The 21,653-nt window shown below is 41.8% G+C and overlaps 1 protein-coding gene across 2 annotated transcripts in view; it reads left to right on the top strand.

Moving 5' to 3' along the window:
- The first annotated feature begins 10,358 nt into the window (after positions 1 to 10,358).
- The window catches only part of pcdh17 (protocadherin 17), a 71,430-nt gene continuing 60,135 nt past the window's right edge, over positions 10,359 to 21,653 (top strand). For both annotated transcript variants that reach the window (XM_053513857.1, XM_053513856.1), the window contains exons 1-2: positions 10,359 to 10,978; positions 11,640 to 14,448. In XM_053513857.1, the coding sequence (XP_053369832.1) occupies positions 11,944 to 14,448 (2,505 nt within the window). In that variant the 5' untranslated portion in view covers positions 10,359 to 10,978; positions 11,640 to 11,943. The remainder of the gene's footprint in view (positions 10,979 to 11,639; positions 14,449 to 21,653) is intronic.

Genomic DNA, 21,653 nt, shown 5'->3' with positions numbered 1-21,653 from the left:
CAGACTAGTTTAGACAAAACAAGAGTTTACATAGGCAAAGAATTTGGAAGACGGCAACAGCTAAAGGAAGCTCTTTCACTGAAAACGAATGAGCGAGTTGCTACACTTGATCAAATGATCGTAGCAGAGCATGAGTACTCATACTCATTAATATTCATTAGTGCCTGCCAGTGATGGGCGTGTACACCTTGTTTGTGCGCAATTATTTCAATATTTATACAACACATTGTATTTGCTATAGTGACTTTATTTTTTTTTTCCCTCTTCATTTTAACATGCATTCTTATACAGTACATGTAATATCGATTTTGAGAATCATGTATGGTCTGTGTCAATATTTAAGTTCTATTTTTTTTTTTTTTTTTCGATGCTTGAATGATGCATCAGTCACAAATAAAACAATTTCCTCTGAAAATGCTCAGGTACAGAGACTAGATTAAAAATGATAGCCAAAAACATTTTTAAAGAATCCTCCTAGAGAACTATTCCTCGAGTCTACATTAAACAATACAAAAACGTCTGGCTCTCTGGATGCAAAATATAAAAAACAAATAAGGGCAAAGTTGTTCTCACACACACACACACACACACACACACACACACACACACACAAATGTACGTTTGTCTTAAATTTGTGGTTTCAAATATCGATAGCTTTTAACCAAGAACCTGGTTGCCTCTGCCAGAAGGTTAAAACTTGGCCAGAAATAGAAATAAAAAAAACAAAATCAATATGTTATCATCTTATCCTCCAGATTTAAACTCTACTGAAACTCTGTGGTCTGAATCGAAGCCGCCTACATTTAAAGGTCTAAGAATACGAACAGGCTTGAAAGGTTGCGTCTAAAAGTTTCTCTAACCATAAACGAAAAAAAGAGGTTCGATCCCTTATCCTTATCATTAATAATAATAATAATAATAATAATAATAATAATAATAATAATAATAATAATAATTGTGGGACCAGGGGCAATAACAATTGTAAAAGCTAGCAATAGTTAAACTGAATATAGGTTTATTTTGTAATTCTTTTTTAAAGACATTTATTTTTCTTTGGCCCAAGGAGCTACATATTCTACTATTATTTCCAGCCACAGATTTATAGACTAAACACATCATTAAACGAGTCTATTTTGGGGTAAATGCATAGAATTTTCTTTATACCTTCTTGCAGAACGGAGCAGCGACACAGTACAAACACAGCTAAACATTTGCATTAATGAGGCACAGCTGGCACTGAAATAGCTCACACTTCCTAGACATAACCTTCCAAACAATCAATATCATTAGCCACCTCTATAGTATCAGTTTATCCAAACTGGACCTTCCAATACATATAAATTCTTTCTTAGAGTTAAAAAAAAAAAAGAAAGAGGGAAAAAAAAAAGAAATAACCCAGATGCCAGGGAAAAATAACACGAAATCTGTCGCAGCACATGACACACGCCACTTGCACACCACTCGGGCTCGTCAGATTCAAATTCCCTCATTTGGTTTTCTGGCATGACTGTTTCCTTCACGGTATTGCCAAGGCAACGGGAGGTGACAAAGCATACGACGAATATACAAATGATCTGTAAATAATAGAATGCTCACAAAATTGATACTAACAATAAACGCCTGCTTCAATATTGCTGAGACGACTTACTCAAGGATATAAGTGCATTATTTCTTCTCTATCCCTCAGGCGATGACAGACTGCAACGAACATGGCTACAGTTGCCGTGCTGTTCTGTGAGAATTTGTCATTTTTCAGCACTTGTGCATTTATCAAGGAAGGTTTTTCTATACGTTTAAAAAAAATTGCATCATTACTGCTTTGGAGAGATTCATTCCATCAGCAATAAAGCACCAAATGTACAAAATATACATTACTAAATGTAGTAATACCATGTTAAAGCACTATATATACTCAGCAAAAAAAAAATGTTTTTACTTTCAGTAAACTTAATGTGTAAATATTTGTATGAACACTAAAAGAGTCAACACCATAAGACATAAACTAAAAATGTTTCCCAATGTGTCCCTGAATGAAGGGAGGCCCAAAATCAAAAGTACCAGTCAGTATCTGGTGTGGACACCAGCTGCTTGAAGTACTGCAGTGCATCTCCTCCTCATGGACTGCCTATTGCGGACAGTCTGAGCACTGATGGAGGGATCGTGTGTTCCTGGTGTGACGCAGGTGTGATATTCGGATGTACCGATCCTGTGCAGGTGTTGTTACACATGGTCTTCCACTGCGAGGTTGATTAGCAGTCCATCCTGTCTCACAGTGCAGACATGGCGATTTATCGCCCTAGCCACATCAGCAGTCCTAAAGTCTCTTTAGTGTCCTGCGTTTTTAGAACTGTGACCTTAAATGCCTACTTCCTGTAAGCTGTTAAGGTCTTAACGACCATTCCACAGGTGCATGTTAATTAATTGATTATGGTTAATTAAACATGCATGGAAAACATTGTTTAAACCCTTTACAATGAAGATCTGTAAAGTTATTTGGATTTTTACAACATTATTGTTGAAATACACAGTCCTGAAAAAGGGACGGTTCTTTTTTCTTTGCTGTTTTATATATATATATATATATATATATATATATATATATATATATATATACACACTGTATATGTACAGTCAAGCCTGAAATTATTCATAATTTCCATTTGCCCCAATTGGGGTATTGTGAATATTATGAGTCAAATTCTGATTTAAAGTTACTTTTAATTAACCAGCAAGTTTTTTCTTGATTAGAAATGACACAGGCGTCTCCCAGATGATAATAAGACGATGAACAAGAGACATCATTGTGGAAAAAAAAATTATTACTTATCTTTTATTTACATTTGAACAAAAAGTGGCATGTGCAAAATTATTTATACCCTTCTCAATAATCTATAAAAAAAGCATTTATTGGCTTATTAGAGCAATCCAACGCTTCCTATAATTGCTGACCAACTTTTTGCATGTCTCCACTGGTATTTTTGCCCATTCGTCTTTAGCGATGAGCTTCAACTCTTTCAGGTTCCTTGCCATCACCCTGATCTTTAGCTAGACTAAATAATTGAATAATTTTGGGTTTCACTTTATTATACAATAAAGATATACATCCATCCATCTAGGAACCTCTTTAGTCCAACCAGGGGTCGTGGAGGTCAATGACCTCCAAGCAACATTCACACACTACAGGCCTAATCTGCATGTCTTTGGACCATGTGAGGAAACCGGAGTACCTGGAACATGCAAACTCCATACATACACACAGACCTCAAGACGGGAATCGAACCTGGACCCTGGAGGTGCAAGGCGACAGTGCTACCTGCTATGCCTACGTGCCGCCAGCCCAGGAAGCGATGAAGCCGGCACAGATTGAACAAGTCAAACCAGAGTACTGAAGACATCATCTTGATTCTTGATGAATTGTTCAAAACACAATCTGGATCCGGATGGACATAAAGGGCTTCATACTAAATATTGATCGTTGTATAGCAAATACCTTACATAAAATACTAAACTACTCTCATTAACTTGTGTGTCATAATTTCAACAAACTGAATTCAGAACTGATTTTCCCTTTTGTCTCAATACTTTCATTTAAATGCAGTGAAGATGATCTGATGGTGTAATATCAACAATTGTTCTCAATGAAAGCATGTAATTCACTCCCACTAAATGAACCATTTTGTACAAATCCTACATGCCTAATAGTCCAGAAAAAGTCCAGCCGTCGCCAATATAATGAGAGCGGTTTATGTGACGTCGATGTAACCTGGCAACCTGGGAGAGTGGACTGGAATGTGCATGTGTTAACAATGACTTCACTGTAGTGTAAACTAGGTGCTTGTTACATGTATTCCAGTCAATACTGTACATGCCTGGATATTTTCCGGACAGACCTCAAGGGGCAACAACAGGAGACGTTACAGAATCAAAGACGAGAGTACTGGAAAGAGTCCTTTGGATATGTGGTTGCCTAAAAGCGCTTATCAAGGCAGGGCTAAAGATAAATCAGGTTATTAAACATATTAAGGGCACTTATTTCTTATTGTGCAGTGGTACAATGAAACAAAAAAGAAAAAAACTCCTGACTGTCAGCCACACAAAGCAGATGGTATTTAAGAGCAGTCATTGACTACAGAATGGGTTTTTAAAAAAAAAAAAAAAAAAAAAAAAGACATACAAAGACAGTGACTGTAGGAATGGTAAGGCGTGATTTCTTTCCTTCACTGTAAAAAAAAAAATTGAATAATAATTATACTGACATTTAAACTTAGAAATCAATCTCAAATTGTGTGACTCTTATGGCACAATGTGTCTTAACACAGCGCCATTGAGGGGAGCAGCTGACAAATTCCTACTCACCATATGTTATGTGTGAATGTATAATAATAATAATAATAATAATAATAATAGTAATAATAATAATAATGATAATTGCACTATGGCTAAATAATAGTTAGCACTGTCGTCTCACATATCCGGGGTTGCGGTTCAAGTGGCACTTTCGCTTTGTATATGTGTATTTATAATGATAATAATAATAATAATAATTTAACGTTTAATAAATTAACGTTTTATTTTTAACGCACTTTATATTTAAAGTAAATCTCAAAGGGTTAGGGTTAAAATCAACAGTCTGTGGCGTCCTCGGATATGCTGTGCCTAGCGATGAGTCCAGGGTGTCGTCCTGCCTTAATCTTGGAGCTGCACGATTGTTCACATAGAAATCGAAATTATGATACAGACCAGGGTAAAATGATCTAATACTGTATGTATAATAGTAGCTAATGTACTGTGTGCATAGTCATGGATTTCTGTAGGGCTCATCGTCAGGCAAAAGTAAATATTTATTTCATTTTTTGGGGTAAATAATTATTGGCAAACATCCATTTAAAGATATGATTTGTGCCATTATTTTGTGTTCTTTCTTTCTTTCATTTATCCATCTTCTATACCGCTTTATCCTGTATACAGGGTTGCGGGGGGCCTGGAGCCTATCCCAGGAGACTTGGGGTATGAGGCGGGGTTCACTCTGGACAAGCTGACAATCCATCGCAGGGTACACGCACGCTACGATTAATTTGGGGCTCTGAATCAGGAATCGAACCTTCAACCATGGGGGTGCGAGGCAACAGTGCTAACCACATGCTAACTCTACTTTGCTGCCTTATTCGATGTTATCCGGGATAAATATGATTGAATACCAAATGTTACATGTGATTTTTTTTTTTTTTTACTAAACTGTTAAGCATTAGCTCCAGGCTCCCTGCAGACCTACAGTACACAGGATAAGTGGTATAGGTATTGGATGGCTTGATAATATTACTGCTATTATTAGAAATAATAACTCATTACTCATACTTTTGAGGCTTTCTTGATCATGAGCTTCAGTCTGTGCTGCGTTATCCAGCACGTTCTCCATCGAGTTTCCTTCTCTGGCTTCTCCACATCCCTGTAGGTGGATTGGCTTTGATAAATTGCCCCTAGGTGTGCATGACTGTGTCGATGTGTGTGTGTGTGTGTGCATGTGCATGATGCACGGTAATGGACTTTTGACCTTTCTTCCCGCCTCAATCCCAGGGTCCTGATCCACCATGACCCTCACATGTTTACGAAAGACGGATGACTCGTACGTTCGGGTTATATATACCGGTTACACCATTTTTCGACGTTATCCTTGGGGGAAATGGTCAACTAGGCACAGTCCTGTTAAGAAAACTGCCAACAAGTGCACTAAAATACATTAGGAAAAGAGGAGAGCCGGGCGTGGAGGGGTGTGGGGGGGGGGGGCAGCTGGGGGGGTGGAGGTTAAACAAAATATGTTACATTAGTCATGGCATTAAGTGGACCAGCTGAAAGCATTGCCGTCTAATGAATGCAGCTGTGGTATTTCATGCGAATGCGTGGCGCAGACTAAAGCAGGGTTTGTCCTTCGGCGAGGATGTCCTTGTGTTGTTCAGGGGGTTTGCAGAATGTCAAGACCACAGTTGCACAATACAGTACACACGTTTAATGTTTGAAAGCATTTGCAGGAATCAAACAAATGGTGAAAATAGTGCATGCATGTTGTAAAAAGACAGTACAGACAGTACTTGTGTCATTTACAAACCTTTCAAAAATAAAGAAAGGATCGTTCAGCCTACTCTTTCGGATAGCGTTCGTTAAAACCAACGAATGCCGTCTCCGAAGAAAATCTTTGCATACACCTTGTTTTCTGCACGAGGCACTGTTTTTTTTCCCTTGACATGAGGTTAGAATTATTCATCAGACCCTTATTACTGAATCATTAGGTTCTACCGAACTTCTGAGGCTCGCCAAAGAATTCACTTAACCTTTCAAATGATTAATGATTTAAATGTTTAGGCAGAAGGAAATACAATTTCTGCAAAGTGACTACAAGAAACTCCTTCTTGATGACTATTCGATGCAATGTTATGTAAGCAATTTCATTTTGCTCAGCATTTAATTTAATGGTTTAGCTGTCCGAAGAATATTGCTAGGTTCGAGAGAGAGAGAGAGAGAGAGAGCGAGAGAGAGAGTCGATAGAAAAAAAAATGTCACTGAAATGGTGAAACTTGGTCCCAGAGCTAGACTTGAAAGAAAAATTTAAATTTAATAAAATGTTTTGTACAGCATAAAACTCTCATTTCCATAGAAGGGACAGAAAGAGAGAGAGAGAGAGAGAGAGAGAGAGAGATTTCATATAGCCTGTCCAGAGCACAGCCGCTCGCTCGGTCTCATTACCTGAAGACAGACTGTCGCCATTAAATTGAAATTTAATTTACGAAATTGCATTTTAATGTGCGTATTCCCTTCCATCCGTCCAAATGTGGTTCCCGTCACTGGTGTGTCCTAAGGACATTTAATTGGGCTAATAGAGGAGCCTATTAATAGCAGAGCTTACAGTTTCTATACTATTTCACCCAAACCCATATACCATCCTGATCATATCCAAGACTAATAAAGACTACCTCTAAAGCTGCTTTGCATTGCAGTGTACAGTACAATCTTTTACTCTTTTTCTTTTCCGTAAGCACCCATGTCACGGTCTCACCAAATGATGATTTAGTTTGTAACTTGTGAAGTTATCAGCTACATATCAACACTGAATATAACACCAAGGTTTCGGATGCATCAGCAATAAAATAATCAAGACAACGAATAAACAGCGCATCTCCTATGATCCCTTATCCTGCTCGAAATCAATTCGCATGCATTCCTGTCAAGGATGTAGCGCTGTGAAATGAGGCTGAGCAGGAAATATTCCCAGTCTGAAACCGTGCCTTCTTCTCCACATAATCAAAGGACATTAGAGACTAAGAAGCTTCAAACGGGCCGCATTAAAAAGACAGCATTATAACGATATGACAAAGACGAAGCGTCTGAAGGATATCAAAGCGGACCGTGTGGAAATGCATAATGAGCTCTGGTGCTCTGGTCAATTCCAACGCTGTCCAATGCAACTCCATCCATGCTTCTGCCCAGCTACTGAGCCTGTACCAGTTCATTAAAGCATGGTGTCAAGCCCAATGTGGTACAACGCTGATCTGAAACAGAATGCAAAGGTCCAGCTCATCAGCGGCAAAGGGCGTCTTGAGGGGTTCAGGGATTCACGTTTAAAAAATATATATATATTAATAATAATTTTATACTGACTAGGAGAAGCATTGTTCCCCCGGAGTGCTTATTCAGCAAGAAAGAACTGGAACTGGATATGTTGAGATTAGCATTTTTACATTTTGCTTTCTCTTACTCAGGAAAAAAGATCTGAATCATCTTCTAAATGATAGACACACCGTAGCTTTTTGTACATTCCAGTGTCAAAAGCATCAACACTAAAGCTCCTAATATTGAGAACTAACTCGCATGAGGAACTGAGGAGCACAGGAAAGGGGGAAGAATACAAGAGACAAATCTAGGAACTTTTTGGGCAGACTTAAACAACTGTCCTGCACTCGATATGGTTCTTTAGTTGACGCCACAACTGCTGGTTATAAGAATTTATGTAGAAGTTATGTAGAATTGCCCAAGCAAGTGTGACTGAATCATGACCAGTGTTCACAGCTCCACTGTCTGGAAGCCTATGTTTCCAAACAACCAATCAATCATCACCATTATTTGCAGTGACCTATCCCTGCTTGCCACTGGTCCATCTGACCCATCACTAATTACCATTGTTTAACCTGCCCTATTACTGATCACCGGTATGCCACCTGACCTGTCGCTAATCACCGTTATTCCACCTGACATAATACTGATCACTATTGTTCCACCTGACCCATCACTAATCACCATTGTTCCACCTGACCCATCACAGATCATCGTTATTCCACCTGACCCATCACCAATCACCATTGTTCCACCTGACCTATTACTAATTACAATTGTTCCACCTAACCCATCAATGATCACCATTGTTCCACCTGACCTATTACTGATCACCATTGTTCCACCTGACATAATACTGATCACCATTGTTCCACCTGACCCATCACAGATCACCATTATTCCACCTGACCCATCACAGATCACCATTGTTCCACCTGACCTATCACTAATCACCGTTATTCCACCTGACCTAATACTGATCACCATTGTTCCACCTGACCCATCACTAATCACCATTGTTCCACCTGACCCATCACTAATCACCATTGTTTCACCTGACCTTTTACTGATCACCATTGTTCCACCTGACCCATCACTGATCATCATTGTTCCACCTGACATATCGCTAATCACCGTTATTCCACCTGACCTATTACTGATCATTATTCCACCTGACCCATCACTGATCACCATTTTTCCCAGTGACTTACATCTGATCACCAAAGGTCCCAGTGGTGCACTGACCAAAGAACAAATCACAGCCTTCAATATTTCTTTGAGCTGTTTTGGGATACTGGAGCACCTGGAGAAATCCCACAAAGCAGAGGAAGAGCATGCAAGTACGTTCAACATACATGGCCTAGAGGTCCGATTCTAATCCCCAACCCTGGAGGTGTGTGGTGTATTCAATGGTTTTAACCACTAAGACACTATGTTGCTCCAAGTAACAAATTAGAACTTATAAGTTGGCATTTTGTTAATGTTCTATTCTATTCTATCAAGGTTTTCATGAATCAGTCTAACACGTCATCTGGCTCCCTTTTTTTTTTTTTTTTTTTTAAAGATGCCATAGAGACTTTCCCCTTTAGACACTGCTGAGGGGTTAGAGTCACCACTAGAGGGCACCGATGAGCTGAATGAACACACTTCCCAGTGTGCCAGACAGCAGACAGTCCTTCTGTGCAACATCATCCACAAAAGTGTTTACTGGTGTAGTAATATATACCATATCATTATTGTTATAATATATATTATACAAAATGCTTATATATGACCCGACATATACTTATATAATACTCTCTTATATATTATTATACATATATATGAGCTTATGTATAATAATATATAAGCTCATATATAAGTTTTATAACATACGCTAACATATTGTTATACTATATAATATGCTCAATTGCATAGTGTGTGAGTATATGCTTATGTATGAGCCTGTATACGCTTATAATATGCTTTAATAAAATGTATATAATATATAATATGCTTTAGTGTTTACTGGTGTAGAAGAGTAATATGTACTATATTCTTACTTATATAGAATATATTATATACAGTAATATGCTTATATATGAGCATAATTCATCAGGTTAGTATACGCTTTATTACATAGTATATGTTATATATGAGCTTATACAGTATAAGCTTAGAATATGCTTTATATATAGTATATATTATGTAATATGTGTTTGTATTTAAAAAAATTTAGGACATTTTTAAAGGTTGTATATGAAATAATAATAATAAAAAGTTAATTTTTAAGCATACAAATGTATCCCATGATTATTTAATTATTCATAAACATCACACATCTCACAGGTGCTGATGAGATTGTTTTAGTTATTTTGTTTAATATTAGTTTTATACAGTTATGCTGTACTAGACATACATGGTCCGGTTCTAAATCCATGAATTAAACCATAGTTGGTCAGTTAGAGAGCAGGAGTGTAGTCACCTAACTCCACCCGAATAACGGACACCACCATCCTCCTCCTCCCCCTCTATTACTACCCTCATCAGGATTTCAAATCCCGCACCGCGCGTGAGAGATTTGAAATCTGGTGCCTGGACCAGAAGGGACGTCCTATTTGGCGCACTGGTCGCATAACTCCGCCTCCAAGCCTCCAAGGCGTGATTTGATTGGAGGGCAGTCGGGAAGCCACGCCCCGTTCCTTTATGCATTGGCTGGCAGTGGATCAGCAACGACCTTTAACGCGCAGTGAGAGTGAGTGAGTTGAGTCAGAGAGAGAGAGAGAGAGATGTTGAACGGATGGAACCGGCTGAGAGATTAGAGCCGCACTGTTAACAGTTACCCTGACGCGGCTTGGATCTGTTCACACTTTGTATTCCGTATCAAGTCTCTATCTCACTTGTCTTTCTTTCTTTCCTTTTTCAATTTTATTGGCTTTCTTTATTGCCTGGACGTCCGTGTGTCATTATCGCAAGGACGCGCAGCAGCTCTTGGACGCGCGATGCGCCGCCGTGCCACGGGCTCCGTTACAGCGCAGATCGGTGGATTTCTGGATCTATATGGCACCAGGCTCTCATAAAGATTCCCGGTGACTCAGTGCGTGCTGCAGCCGCGATCAGAGGGGGACTCACTGCATTCTAATAGAGGAGGAGAGAGGACTCGCCTCGGTCCTGTTACGCACACACACACACACATACACACACACGCACACTACTGGAGCACTTTGTATCTATCCATCTATCTACATCCACGCACTGTATCGCGCACTGGACCTTTCCTTGGGCTTCTTTTTTTATCTCAAGCAAGAGCGCGCGTAAAAGGATGTAACCTGGCTTTTGATGTTTGCTTTGATCTTTTTTTTTTGGTGGGGGGACTGGATAGCGCGCTGTGCGCTGGGTACGTGTGCTTTTCTAATCTCTTCTTATTCTGTTCTGTATAGTGTGATTTGATGTGATATGATGAGAAAAAGAGAGAGAGAGAGGGGGAATGTCATGCAAAGCTCATGTGTCGCAACAGTTTTTTTTTTTTTTTCCCGCTCTCTATCCATTAAAATAAATAGAGTATAATAGAAAGGGTGCGCGTGAGGGGGGCCATTTCTTATTCTTAACGCATCTGTATTCATAGTGGTGCCTCCAGACGGACAGGTACTGATAGGGGCCCCAGTTTGTGATTAAAAAAAAAAAAAAAAAAAACACTATAACATTAGGCTTTACATCTTCACGTGAGGATCGTTGAAGGCGCGTCTTTGTAGTTGATGTCGTGCGTATTTGTTTAGAAATGGCTCGAGCACGATAAACAAACACGTCCGACGCGTTTCAAGGTTACATTATTTACACGCTGTTCACGTAGTTGGCTGAGGGAACGAGCAATATTACGCATGAGATGCGCTTTTTTTCTGTTTTTTCTTTTACTCCTGAACCGCATTAAAAAAGAAAATGCATGAAAAAAAAGAATAATAAAAAAAATATTGATTTAATTCAGGAATCAATTTACCCGACGCGATTTGCAAAGCAAACAGTTGTGTGTGTGTGTTTGTGTGTATGTATGTGTTTTGCAGAATAGAAAGACAGAGCGAGTGAGAGAGAGAGAGAGGGGGAATCACAGAAAGGCTGTTCGGTCCTGGAAGCCGGATGGACGGTTCTGATCCAGAGCGCGCAGGCTTTCTGCAGAATATCAATTAGATGTTGAGCCGCAACGCCATCAGAGAGCTTGTTTGACGGAGGCTTGCAATGTCTACGGGCATTGTCTCACCATGAACAGACTCGTAACCCGAGGTGTGAATTGTAAGCTCGCTGGACTGATCAACAGGTCGCAAGCGTAAAAAAGAAAGAAAGGAAGAAAGAAAGGCGCATCTCGGAGCCATGGCGCTGGTGTCGACAGGAATGCACCTCTGCTTTTATTTCTCTTTCGTACTCCTGTGGGTGCAAGTGCTGACTCTGAAAAACTTGAACTTTACCATCCTGGAGGAAAAGAACCAAGGTGTGATCGGAAACATCGCCAAAGACGCAGGACTAGAGCTGAGAGAGCAGGGCAAGAAATCCAACTTCAGGGTGCTGGAGAATTCAGCTCCACACCTCATTGATGTGGACCCTGAAAGCGGGCTGCTCTTTATCAAGCAGAGGATTGACAGAGAAACACTGTGCAAACGAAACCCCAAGTGCCAGCTCTCTATGGAAGTGTTCGCCAATGACAAAGAGATCTACATGATTAAAGTAGACATACAGGACATAAACGACAACATGCCCAGCTTCCCCTCTGATCAGATCGACATCGATATTTCAGAGAACGCCGCCCCGGGCACCCGCTTTCCCCTAGCTGCTGCCTACGACCCCGACACGAAGGAGAACGGCCTTAAGACTTATCAAATCACACGGGATGATTACAGCATATTTTCTCTGGATGTGAAATCCCGGGGAGATGGAACGAAATTTCCTGAACTGGTCGTCCAGAGATCTTTAGACAGAGAGGAACGCAGCCATCACACTCTAATTATAACTGCCACAGATGGAGGGGAGTATCCGAAGACAGGTACCATGCAAATCAATGTGAAAGTAATCGATTCGAACGACAACAGCCCTGTTTTCGAGCAGTCTTCATATGTCGTAGAAATTCCTGAAAATTCTCCACCAGGCACTCTGTTGATAGACTTAAACGCCACTGACCCCGATGAAGGAAGTAATGGACAGGTCACCTATTCTTTAAGTTTCTACGGCTCGGATAGAATCAAGGAATTGTTTTCGATAGACGCTAAAACAGGCATCATAAAAATTCAAGGGAAAATTGACTACGAGGAAAACCCAATTATAGAAATTGACGTTCAGGCTAAGGATCAAGGGCCGAATCCTGTTCCTGGCCATTGTAAAGTCACCGTTAAAGTGCTTGACAGGAATGACAATTGGCCATCAATAGGTATTGTGGCGGTTCGGCAGGGGGCGGTTAGCGAAGCAGCACCCCCGGGGACTGTCATTGCGCTGGTGAGAGTGACAGACAAGGACTCTGGTCGCAACGGGCAGCTCCAATGTAGGATTTTAGGCAGTGTCCCTTTTAGACTCGAGGAGAACTCTGAAAATTTCTACACCGTAGTGACAGATAGGCCTCTGGATCGAGAAGTGAAGGACGAGTACAACATTACAATAATGGCCAAAGACAGTGGGAACCCTCCGCTGAACGCGACAAAGTCTTTTACAGTCAAAATACTGGACGAGAACGATAACGCCCCACGGTTCACAAAAATGGTCTACCTCCTTCAGGTGCCTGAAAACAACATCCCAGGAGAATATCTCGGCTCAGTTCTGGCGCATGACCCAGACTTGGGACAAAACGGCACAGTTTCTTATTCCCTGCTTCCGTCTAACGTGAGTGAGGAATCCATTACAACATACGTTAACATCAAACCAACCGATGGAGCCATTTATGCCCTGAGGAGTTTTAATTATGAGCAGACTAAGTATTTTGATTTTAAGGTCCAGGCTAAAGACTCAGGTAACCCCCATCTGGAGAGTAACACTACGGTGCGCGTGAGTGTTCTCGATGTCAACGACAACATCCCGGTCATCGTGCTGCCGCTGTTGCAGAACGATACAGCCGAGATCCATGTTCCGCGCAACGTCGGAGTGGGCCACGTTATTACGACGGTGAGAGCAGTGGACAACGACTTCGGTGAGAGCGGCCGCCTCACCTACGAGATCTCCGACGGCAACGAGGAGCACCTGTTCGAGATCGATTCCGTGACGGGAGAGGTACGGACCGCTCAGCCGCTCTGGGAAGAGGTGTCTTCTGTGGTGGAGCTCATCATCAAAGTGACCGACCATGGAAAGCCCACGTTGTCCGCCATGGCCAAGCTCGTGGTCAAGGCATATTCGGGACCACTTCCAGAGGGCGAGCCACGCATCAACGCCGAGCAGCACGGCTGGGACGTGTCGCTCCCATTGATCGTCACTCTCAGCGTCATTTCCATCATGCTTCTCGCAGCCATGATTGCAGTCGCCGTCAAGTGCAAGCGGGAGAACAAGGAGATCCGTACCTACAACTGCCGCATCGCAGAGTACTCCCACCCACAGCTGGGCAAGAGCAAAAAGAAGAAGATCAACAAGAATGACATCATGCTGGTGCAGAGTGAAGTGGAGGAACGTGACACCATGAACGTGATGAATGTTGTAAGCAGCCCCTCGCTGGCCACATCGCCGATGTACTTCGATTATCAGACACGCCTTCCTCTTAGCTCGCCCAGGTCCGAGGTCATGTACCTCAAACCGACAGCCAACAACCTCAGCGTTCCCCAAGGACACGTGGGTTGCCATACGAGTTTCACAGGGCCTGTGACGAGCACCACAGAGACTCCGGTTAACAGAATGTCAATAATTCAGGTATGTAAGGCATGTTTATGTACGTATATGTCTTTCCCGCTTTTGCTCTCTCTGTGTTAGCTCTTGATGTGAACAAGGGTGAAATTGGAAGTGGAAGTAGGGAGGGGGGAACGGTTTTGATATGTAACATTACTCACTCTTTTCCTTAATGTACAGCAAAGCCTTACCTTTCCATCCATCTTTGATATCCGGTTTCGGCCAACGCAGTCCTGTTACAGAGGTATTGTTTAGATGCACTTTCCAGGTAGAAGTGAGAACCTAATAAATAGACAGCTTTGGTGTCTTGCATTCATTATATGATTAATGCTTTACTGTTTTCGCTCATAAAAGGTACTCACTCTAACGGTCTTGGCAAAAGAACAGAGCTTTAATCAATCGTCGTCTATCCTCATTCATCTCGGTGTCTGATTTTACTTTTATATCAAAATCGCACATCTGATCTCGTAAAGCTTGTGCACCTCTGGAACACCTGTCTATGGCTCGACCACAGACTTTCCCTCTTTCATAGAGGGAAATAAAGAGCTTGGGCGGATTTCTTTCTTCCTTACTAACGCGTCTTTGTGTGCAGCACTTCGCCTAAGCCACTGACGACTTCTGTGTCTCTGTTAATGCTAAGCCAGTTTGAAGGTATTTGAAATCTGTCGTGTCAAACAAGGCTAAAGTCCCTATTTTAAACTGGTGTAGGCACGCAGCCTGGTGAGATTACAGCTAGCTACAAGTAATTTACCTGTCGCTCTGGCCTTTCCTCCTCTCTTTAATGTACGCTTCTGAGGAGCTTTCTCTGCTCATGCCGAGTACAGAGTCTAGTGTTTTTCTAAAGTTAAGTATTTTTTTTTTTTGCCTTCACTTACCTAACATTTATTTATAAAGGCGTGCTCATGGCTGAAGGAGGGTGGGTTAATCAGAGCGTGTCAAGTAAAAAGAGTTTGACGTCTACGGTATTTCAGAAGCGCATTCACACGTCACACACATTCGCCATCACAAAGGGTCAATTTGTACACACACACAGTATGATATATCTTATGAATGGGTGTTCAAGGCTATCAGTGTGTGTCTTCATGTATAGCATGCAGACTTTAGGTCAATGACTGTTTATGATTGGACACCAAATAATAAAAATAAGACGAAGAATCATAAATGCCGAGCGAGCTGCAATTAATCAACCCTCTCTGCACACAAGCTCTCTTACCACCTTTTCAATCCGTGAAATAAAACAAACAAGACTCAAAACATCACACACACCTTAGCTGTGGTGAGAAAACAGTCAAGCTCACGATGCGTACACACATGATAGAGCTTCGTTCGTTCATCTATACAACATAGTGTTTTTTTTTTTTAGTTTTGATCGACGGAGGCAGAGCACGTATCCTGTTACCAGAAAGAAAAAAAAACAAAAACAATCAGAGCGCCTGGTAAAAGACGGGGCTGGAGGACGCCATAGATCTGAGAAGGGTTGTTATAGGAAACATGTCAGAAAGCAAAAACTTGAAACTTCTCGAAATCGATCACACTACACTTCTGTCATTAGTGCATGGAACAGGAATACGCACACACTCATGCATGCATGCACACACACACACACACACTTGCCTTAAAGGGCACCTTAAGTGGCTCCTATAAGGCCTGGAGGCTTTTTAATGGTATTTTATAGCAGGCGGTCCAGAGGTTGGTAACAGCTGGCCACACCATGAGTATGTGTGTGTGTGTGTGTGTTGGTGCCACTGGCTCAAGCTCTTGGCGAGCTGAAACGTCATGTAATTCGCCTGGCAGTGCAGGAGCTCCATGATAACAGGATGGAGGATGAGTAATGGCACTTAATTGCGCTGCAGGCGCCCGGGCATATTACTTACTGACGAATCAAGGTTAAAGAGAATTATCCATGCAATCCCTCCAAGCCAAGAACAAGGGATTTCACTAATTTGTTTAAAAGTGGTTCATCGTCCCCACTGCACCCCCCCCCGTTTTTTTATTCCTTACCTTGAATCCTACTCAGAGCTTGAATTAAAACACACAGACAGAGAAAGCGAGAGAGAGAGAGAGGGGATTATCTATTAGGGTTGCTCTTGCATGCAATTTGAAGACATGGGTTATAGAAATGAATAACCTTGATGGGTTTTCATTATGTCTCATGTAACAGATAGAGAGTGCACGCTTGTGTTCATGATATTCCAGCTTCTGAGTACGGACGGATCCGCATGCAAGCTGAGAAGTGCATGCCATGCATGAGCGATCCTGCCTATAAAAGTCACCTCTAGGTGGAGACAGTCTGCCTGGAAAGTCTCAGAGACGGCTGGACTTTGTTTTTGGGAAAAATCTGAACAGAATTGGCATCAAGGTCTTCATGATGTCCAAATCTGAGCTCTAAGCTCCTGCAATAAAAATCTGATAAAATCTCACACTTTACAGTTTAGAGAACGACTGACACAGACAGAAGCAGGAATTGACTTAGTTTGGACGTGGGGTGATGGAAACATAAGGAAAAGGCTGCTAAGTATTGTTTTTATTTATTCTTTAATCAATCAATACAACGTTCCACGGATAAGACGAGCGAGTGACTCCGCCAGGATCTCTTTGTGCGCTGATGCAATCGTCGAATGACCCTTAGGCTTCCTGTGATCTTGTTTCTCGTGACATACGGCACTAAAATCTGCTGTCAGGTACTGAGAACCGAGTTTATGATACAGCTTGAAAATTCAATATATGACGTCTAACAAAATACGCCCCCCTCCCCCCGCTCCTTCTGCTTCGACCCCTTCTCTCTCGCTGTCTGTTCGTGTGTTCTCTATATAATTCTGCGTGCAACTGAGGGAGCGTGAGTGCAGTCATGCATGCTAATAGATATGTCCTTGCATAGAGACTGGAGGCAGAGCAAAAGCTGCAGAATGGCAATGCCTGAGGATGGGGGGGGGGGGGGGGGGGGGGATTTTCACTTTATTTATTTATTAGATTTTTTTTTTCTCTTTTTTCCCCCACCTCACCAGGCTGGGAGGGGGCATCGTGCATTGTGTATTCCAGGCATGATTTAGTCACAGCACTTCCTTTATATGTGTACGACAGCCAAAGGTTTGTCCTTAACACACCCCCCCCTCCCCCCATAACCTCCTCTCCTCTCTACCTCTTTCCTCTGTGCCCCTTTATTTTTCAGAAGCGCTTTCCACACTCAGGCCCTGAGATTTTTCTTTTTTTTTTTTTTTATCCCTAAGCAACTCGATATAGTATAGAAATTGTAGCTGCACTTGAGTGAGCAGCCAAAGTGTCTGGTTTCATTTGTTTGTTTCTTACTCTGGATTTTGTGCAAAGGACATAAGGAGTCTTATATACGAGAGAGAGAGAGAGAATTCAGGGATGGAGTGAAATAAGAAGTGAGAATTACAAGTCCAAAAATTATAATGAACAATTCATTTAAGATGTTATTATCGTTATCCATCATCCATCCATCTAGGAACCTCTGCAGTCCGACTAGGGACCGAGCAGGCCGAGGGTGACCATCGTATTTATTCCCTTTTTTTTTGGTTTACGACTGTGTTTGGATCTCTGGGTTAACATTCACACTCACTCACTCATTATCGATACCTCTTTATCCTGTATTCATGGTCGCGGAGGGCACAAGGCGGGGTACACCCTGGACAGGGTGCCAATCCATCGCAGGAGACACACACATACACACACTTATTTACACACTACGAGTAATTTGGGAACGCCAATCAGCCTAATCTGCATGTCTTTGCATGACTGTGGGAGGAAACCAGGTTGCCTGGAGGAAACCCCCTAAGCACTGGGAGAACATGCAAACTCCATGCACACAGACCCGAGGCGAGAATCGAACCCAGACCCCAAAGGTGCAAGGCGACAGTGCTAACCACTAAGTCACCGTGCCTAATTTTCTAATATAAATCTAAAAAAATAATTTTAATAGATCATTTTCTTACTCATCATCTATACCACTTTATCCTGTATACAGGGTCGCGGGGGGACTGAAGCATATCCCACTAGATTTGGGGCACGAGGCGGGGCACACCCTGGATGGGCTGCCAATCATTCGCACGCTAATTCATACACCACTATCACGTTAGTCTGCATGTCTTGAGGAGGAAACAAACCAATCACGAGGAGATCATGCAAACTCCCAAGGTGGGAATCGAACCCAGACCCTGAAGGTTCCAGGCGACAGTGCTAAACATTCTACCGCCTTATCATCAATATATAGTCCCTTTAATATGTCGCGCATCTTTAGTCGTCGTATTGGCATTATTGTTAGTCGTCACACTCATCCCCTGTTCTCTCTCTCTTTCTCTCTCTCTCTCATCCTGCGTGTCTCAGTTTCCCTGCTTTCCATCTCCTCCATTTGTCTGTGCATTAAACAGCCTTATCGTGCTGCCCTTGGTGTATTGTTCTTATTTCCAGATGCTGCGCTACAGTGAATTATTGATGTCAGATTTTTTTTTTTTTTTTTTTTTTTTTGATACACATATGCAAGATCAATGTGTTTCGCAAGCTACCAGGGAAATGCATCTGAGCTTCTGAATGAGTTACACTGATAGCGAGATAGCGCGTGTTTTAAACCCACACCTTGCTTCTCCTTCTTTCTTTCAAGTCCTTTGGAATTTGTTTTCTTCTGAGCCGTAGGTTTTATTTGCCACCTTGTTAACACTGTATATATTTGTACGTGTGTGTGTGTGTGTGTGTGTGTGTGTGTGTGAGAGAGAGAGAGTACAGAATACCCGTAGAGAAGTACGCACACTGATCCCTGGTTATATTTACTCCCTCATTAATAAATCAGCAGATTTAGCCAATCAGACACGAGTTTTGGGTGTCAGGACACTTTGAAATCCTTCATTACATGGTCCGTGAGCACAAAAGGAAGAAAGTGCGTGTGTGTCCTCATTCATATACAAGCTTTTCGAATTCCTACTCAGATTAACCACACACCCTCCCTCACGCTCTCAAACCCCAGTTATTTCTGTCTGTGTGACTCAAGCGATGCTTTAGATACAAATTAGAGATGGTTTGAGATTAGCCTAGATTTTTTTTCATATAAAAAAGATGAAAATCCATGCTATCCCCCCCTCCCTCCCTCCCGCCCTTCTACTTAGCTTCTTTTTTGTGCACTAAAGACAGAAGTGAGTGGAGAAAATCGTAGCGCTGCGGAAAAAAAAAACGACAACAACAAAAAAAATTAGAAGAATGTCGCCGCTTTAATTAGCGCACTACGGAAAGTGCATGTGCTTAATACACGGGACGTTTGTCGAGCCGCATGCATTATGTATGACAATTCTGGAAATTCAAGTCACGCCGTTGAATTATTTAGCGAGTTGTATAGCGCCATAATCCAGCCCGTGCCAGGCTGCCAGGGTTTGAGATGCGCCGTAAAAATCGGCGGGTTATTATTAACTTATAACCCGATACGTCTTTGTGTCTCCGCGCGAATCTGGGGAATCAATCGGGAGCACGCTGACGTGTCCGAGCGTCTGAAAGGGCAGGGATTGGAAAAATGATTGAGAGGACAGGACGGGTGGATGATTTATTGACCGATGCATGACTTTCAACTGGAATGCTGAAAAGTCTGAGCATCACCTCTACCACCTGCTTTAAAGAAGGAAAAAAAAAAAAGACATTAGTAGATAGAACATTATACACTACAGTGCATAGATAATGCAGTATAGTGCACTTGCGTATGCGTGTGCACGTGTCAAGGTCTACAAGACATCCTTCTTGAAGGATAAAGAATTATTGCTTACTTGGTGTTGCGTGGTTTGGTTATTTAATTACCCCAGCAGGCAACAGAAGCCATTAGCGGAGAGAGAGAGAGAGAGAGATGTACAGCACAGGCGTGACGCAAGACCACAAAGACCACTGACCCTTGAAGCCGGAAATACAAAAGTACTTAATCTGCCTGGTCGAGGCATCTCAAGCTCTTGCGGTTTTGGTTTTCAGACTACATCGTCGTCTTATGGGTTTTTTATCGCGACTCGTGGACACGTCAGACAGGAGCGATACAGGATTTACGACTACGTTCTGCTTTTCATCTCCAGGCTTAAAATTGCTCTCCGGCAGCCTGCTTGTTTTTCACAGGCTTTTTGAGGTTTTCTGTTTTTTTTTTTTTTTCCCCATCGATCTTACAGTAAACAGTGGTTTTCTTCTCCTGTTCTCTCCTCGAACAACGCAGGTGTTTGGAAAAGCAAAGCGCTGTTAGTTCCCGTCAATATTTGCTCGAGCTCCTCCTCGCTGCACACTATAACCTTAACCGCTAATGGTAGACATGCCCGGTGCTGAAAGGCATCATCATTAGACTTGCAATAGATCACACTCAGGTTTGAGCTGATATATGTTTAAGGAAAAAAAGAAAGGGGAAAGAAAAGGGAAAAAAGCACGCTTTTTCTGCTTTACAAAGCGGAGTAATGACATCTTAGCAAGTCGAGATATGGCAAGAATAGACGAATGCATCTAGCAGTATATCTTGTTATAAGAATCGAATAAAGCAAAATCTACAATAACATTGATGCTATTCCTAGATCATTTCAAGCTTTATCTCTTTATACGTTCTTTCTCTCTTTCTGCTTTAAAAAAAAAAATAAATAAATAAATAAACACCAAAAATTACTTTAAATCTGCCAATAAATCAAGCGTAAAAAAAACGATTAGGGAGTGGCTTCAAATCGAGTCGCAATCATGTATTAAAGGTCCCCTATTTTACTACTTCTACTTCTAACAAGTTAAATCAAGTCTCCCCAAAGTGTGTGTTGATTCTCCAGCTGAAATACTCCTCAGATAATGCTAGGAAGAGGATCTTCTTATATGATGTCACAAAAGGGAGAAATCTAATTGGCTTGTAAGGACTCAGGTTAATATGAAAATGGAATGGAAAAAAAAACACAGGGATAAAAATGACAGTAAATGGCCCAAATGTTGAAACGTGGAGCAAGTGGGTGACAAGTTATCGGCCGGTTTTCAAGGATCAGGCGTTCCACTTGCTGAATGTTCACAGGAACGAGTGCAGTGGGCTCTGAGCCACCTCGACCAGGATCGTACAGCCTTCTTTAGAAAGTTCGCACCGTTCAAATGTCTCATCACCATACTGCGCTTGAAGTCTCCTGTAAACGTAAGTCCCGGTTTTGACTTGAACGGCCCTTGTGAAGACTCTTTGCTGGAGAATGTTGTAAGTCACAGATATTGACCGTCTGGCCTCGGGTTCAAGCTCAGTAATT

Source organism: Clarias gariepinus, chromosome 15 (assembly GCF_024256425.1).
Source record: "Clarias gariepinus isolate MV-2021 ecotype Netherlands chromosome 15, CGAR_prim_01v2, whole genome shotgun sequence".
Classification (NCBI taxonomy): domain Eukaryota; kingdom Metazoa; phylum Chordata; class Actinopteri; order Siluriformes; family Clariidae; genus Clarias; species Clarias gariepinus.
Note: the sequence above shows the minus strand (reverse complement) of the source record. Positions and strands in the feature narration are given on the sequence as shown.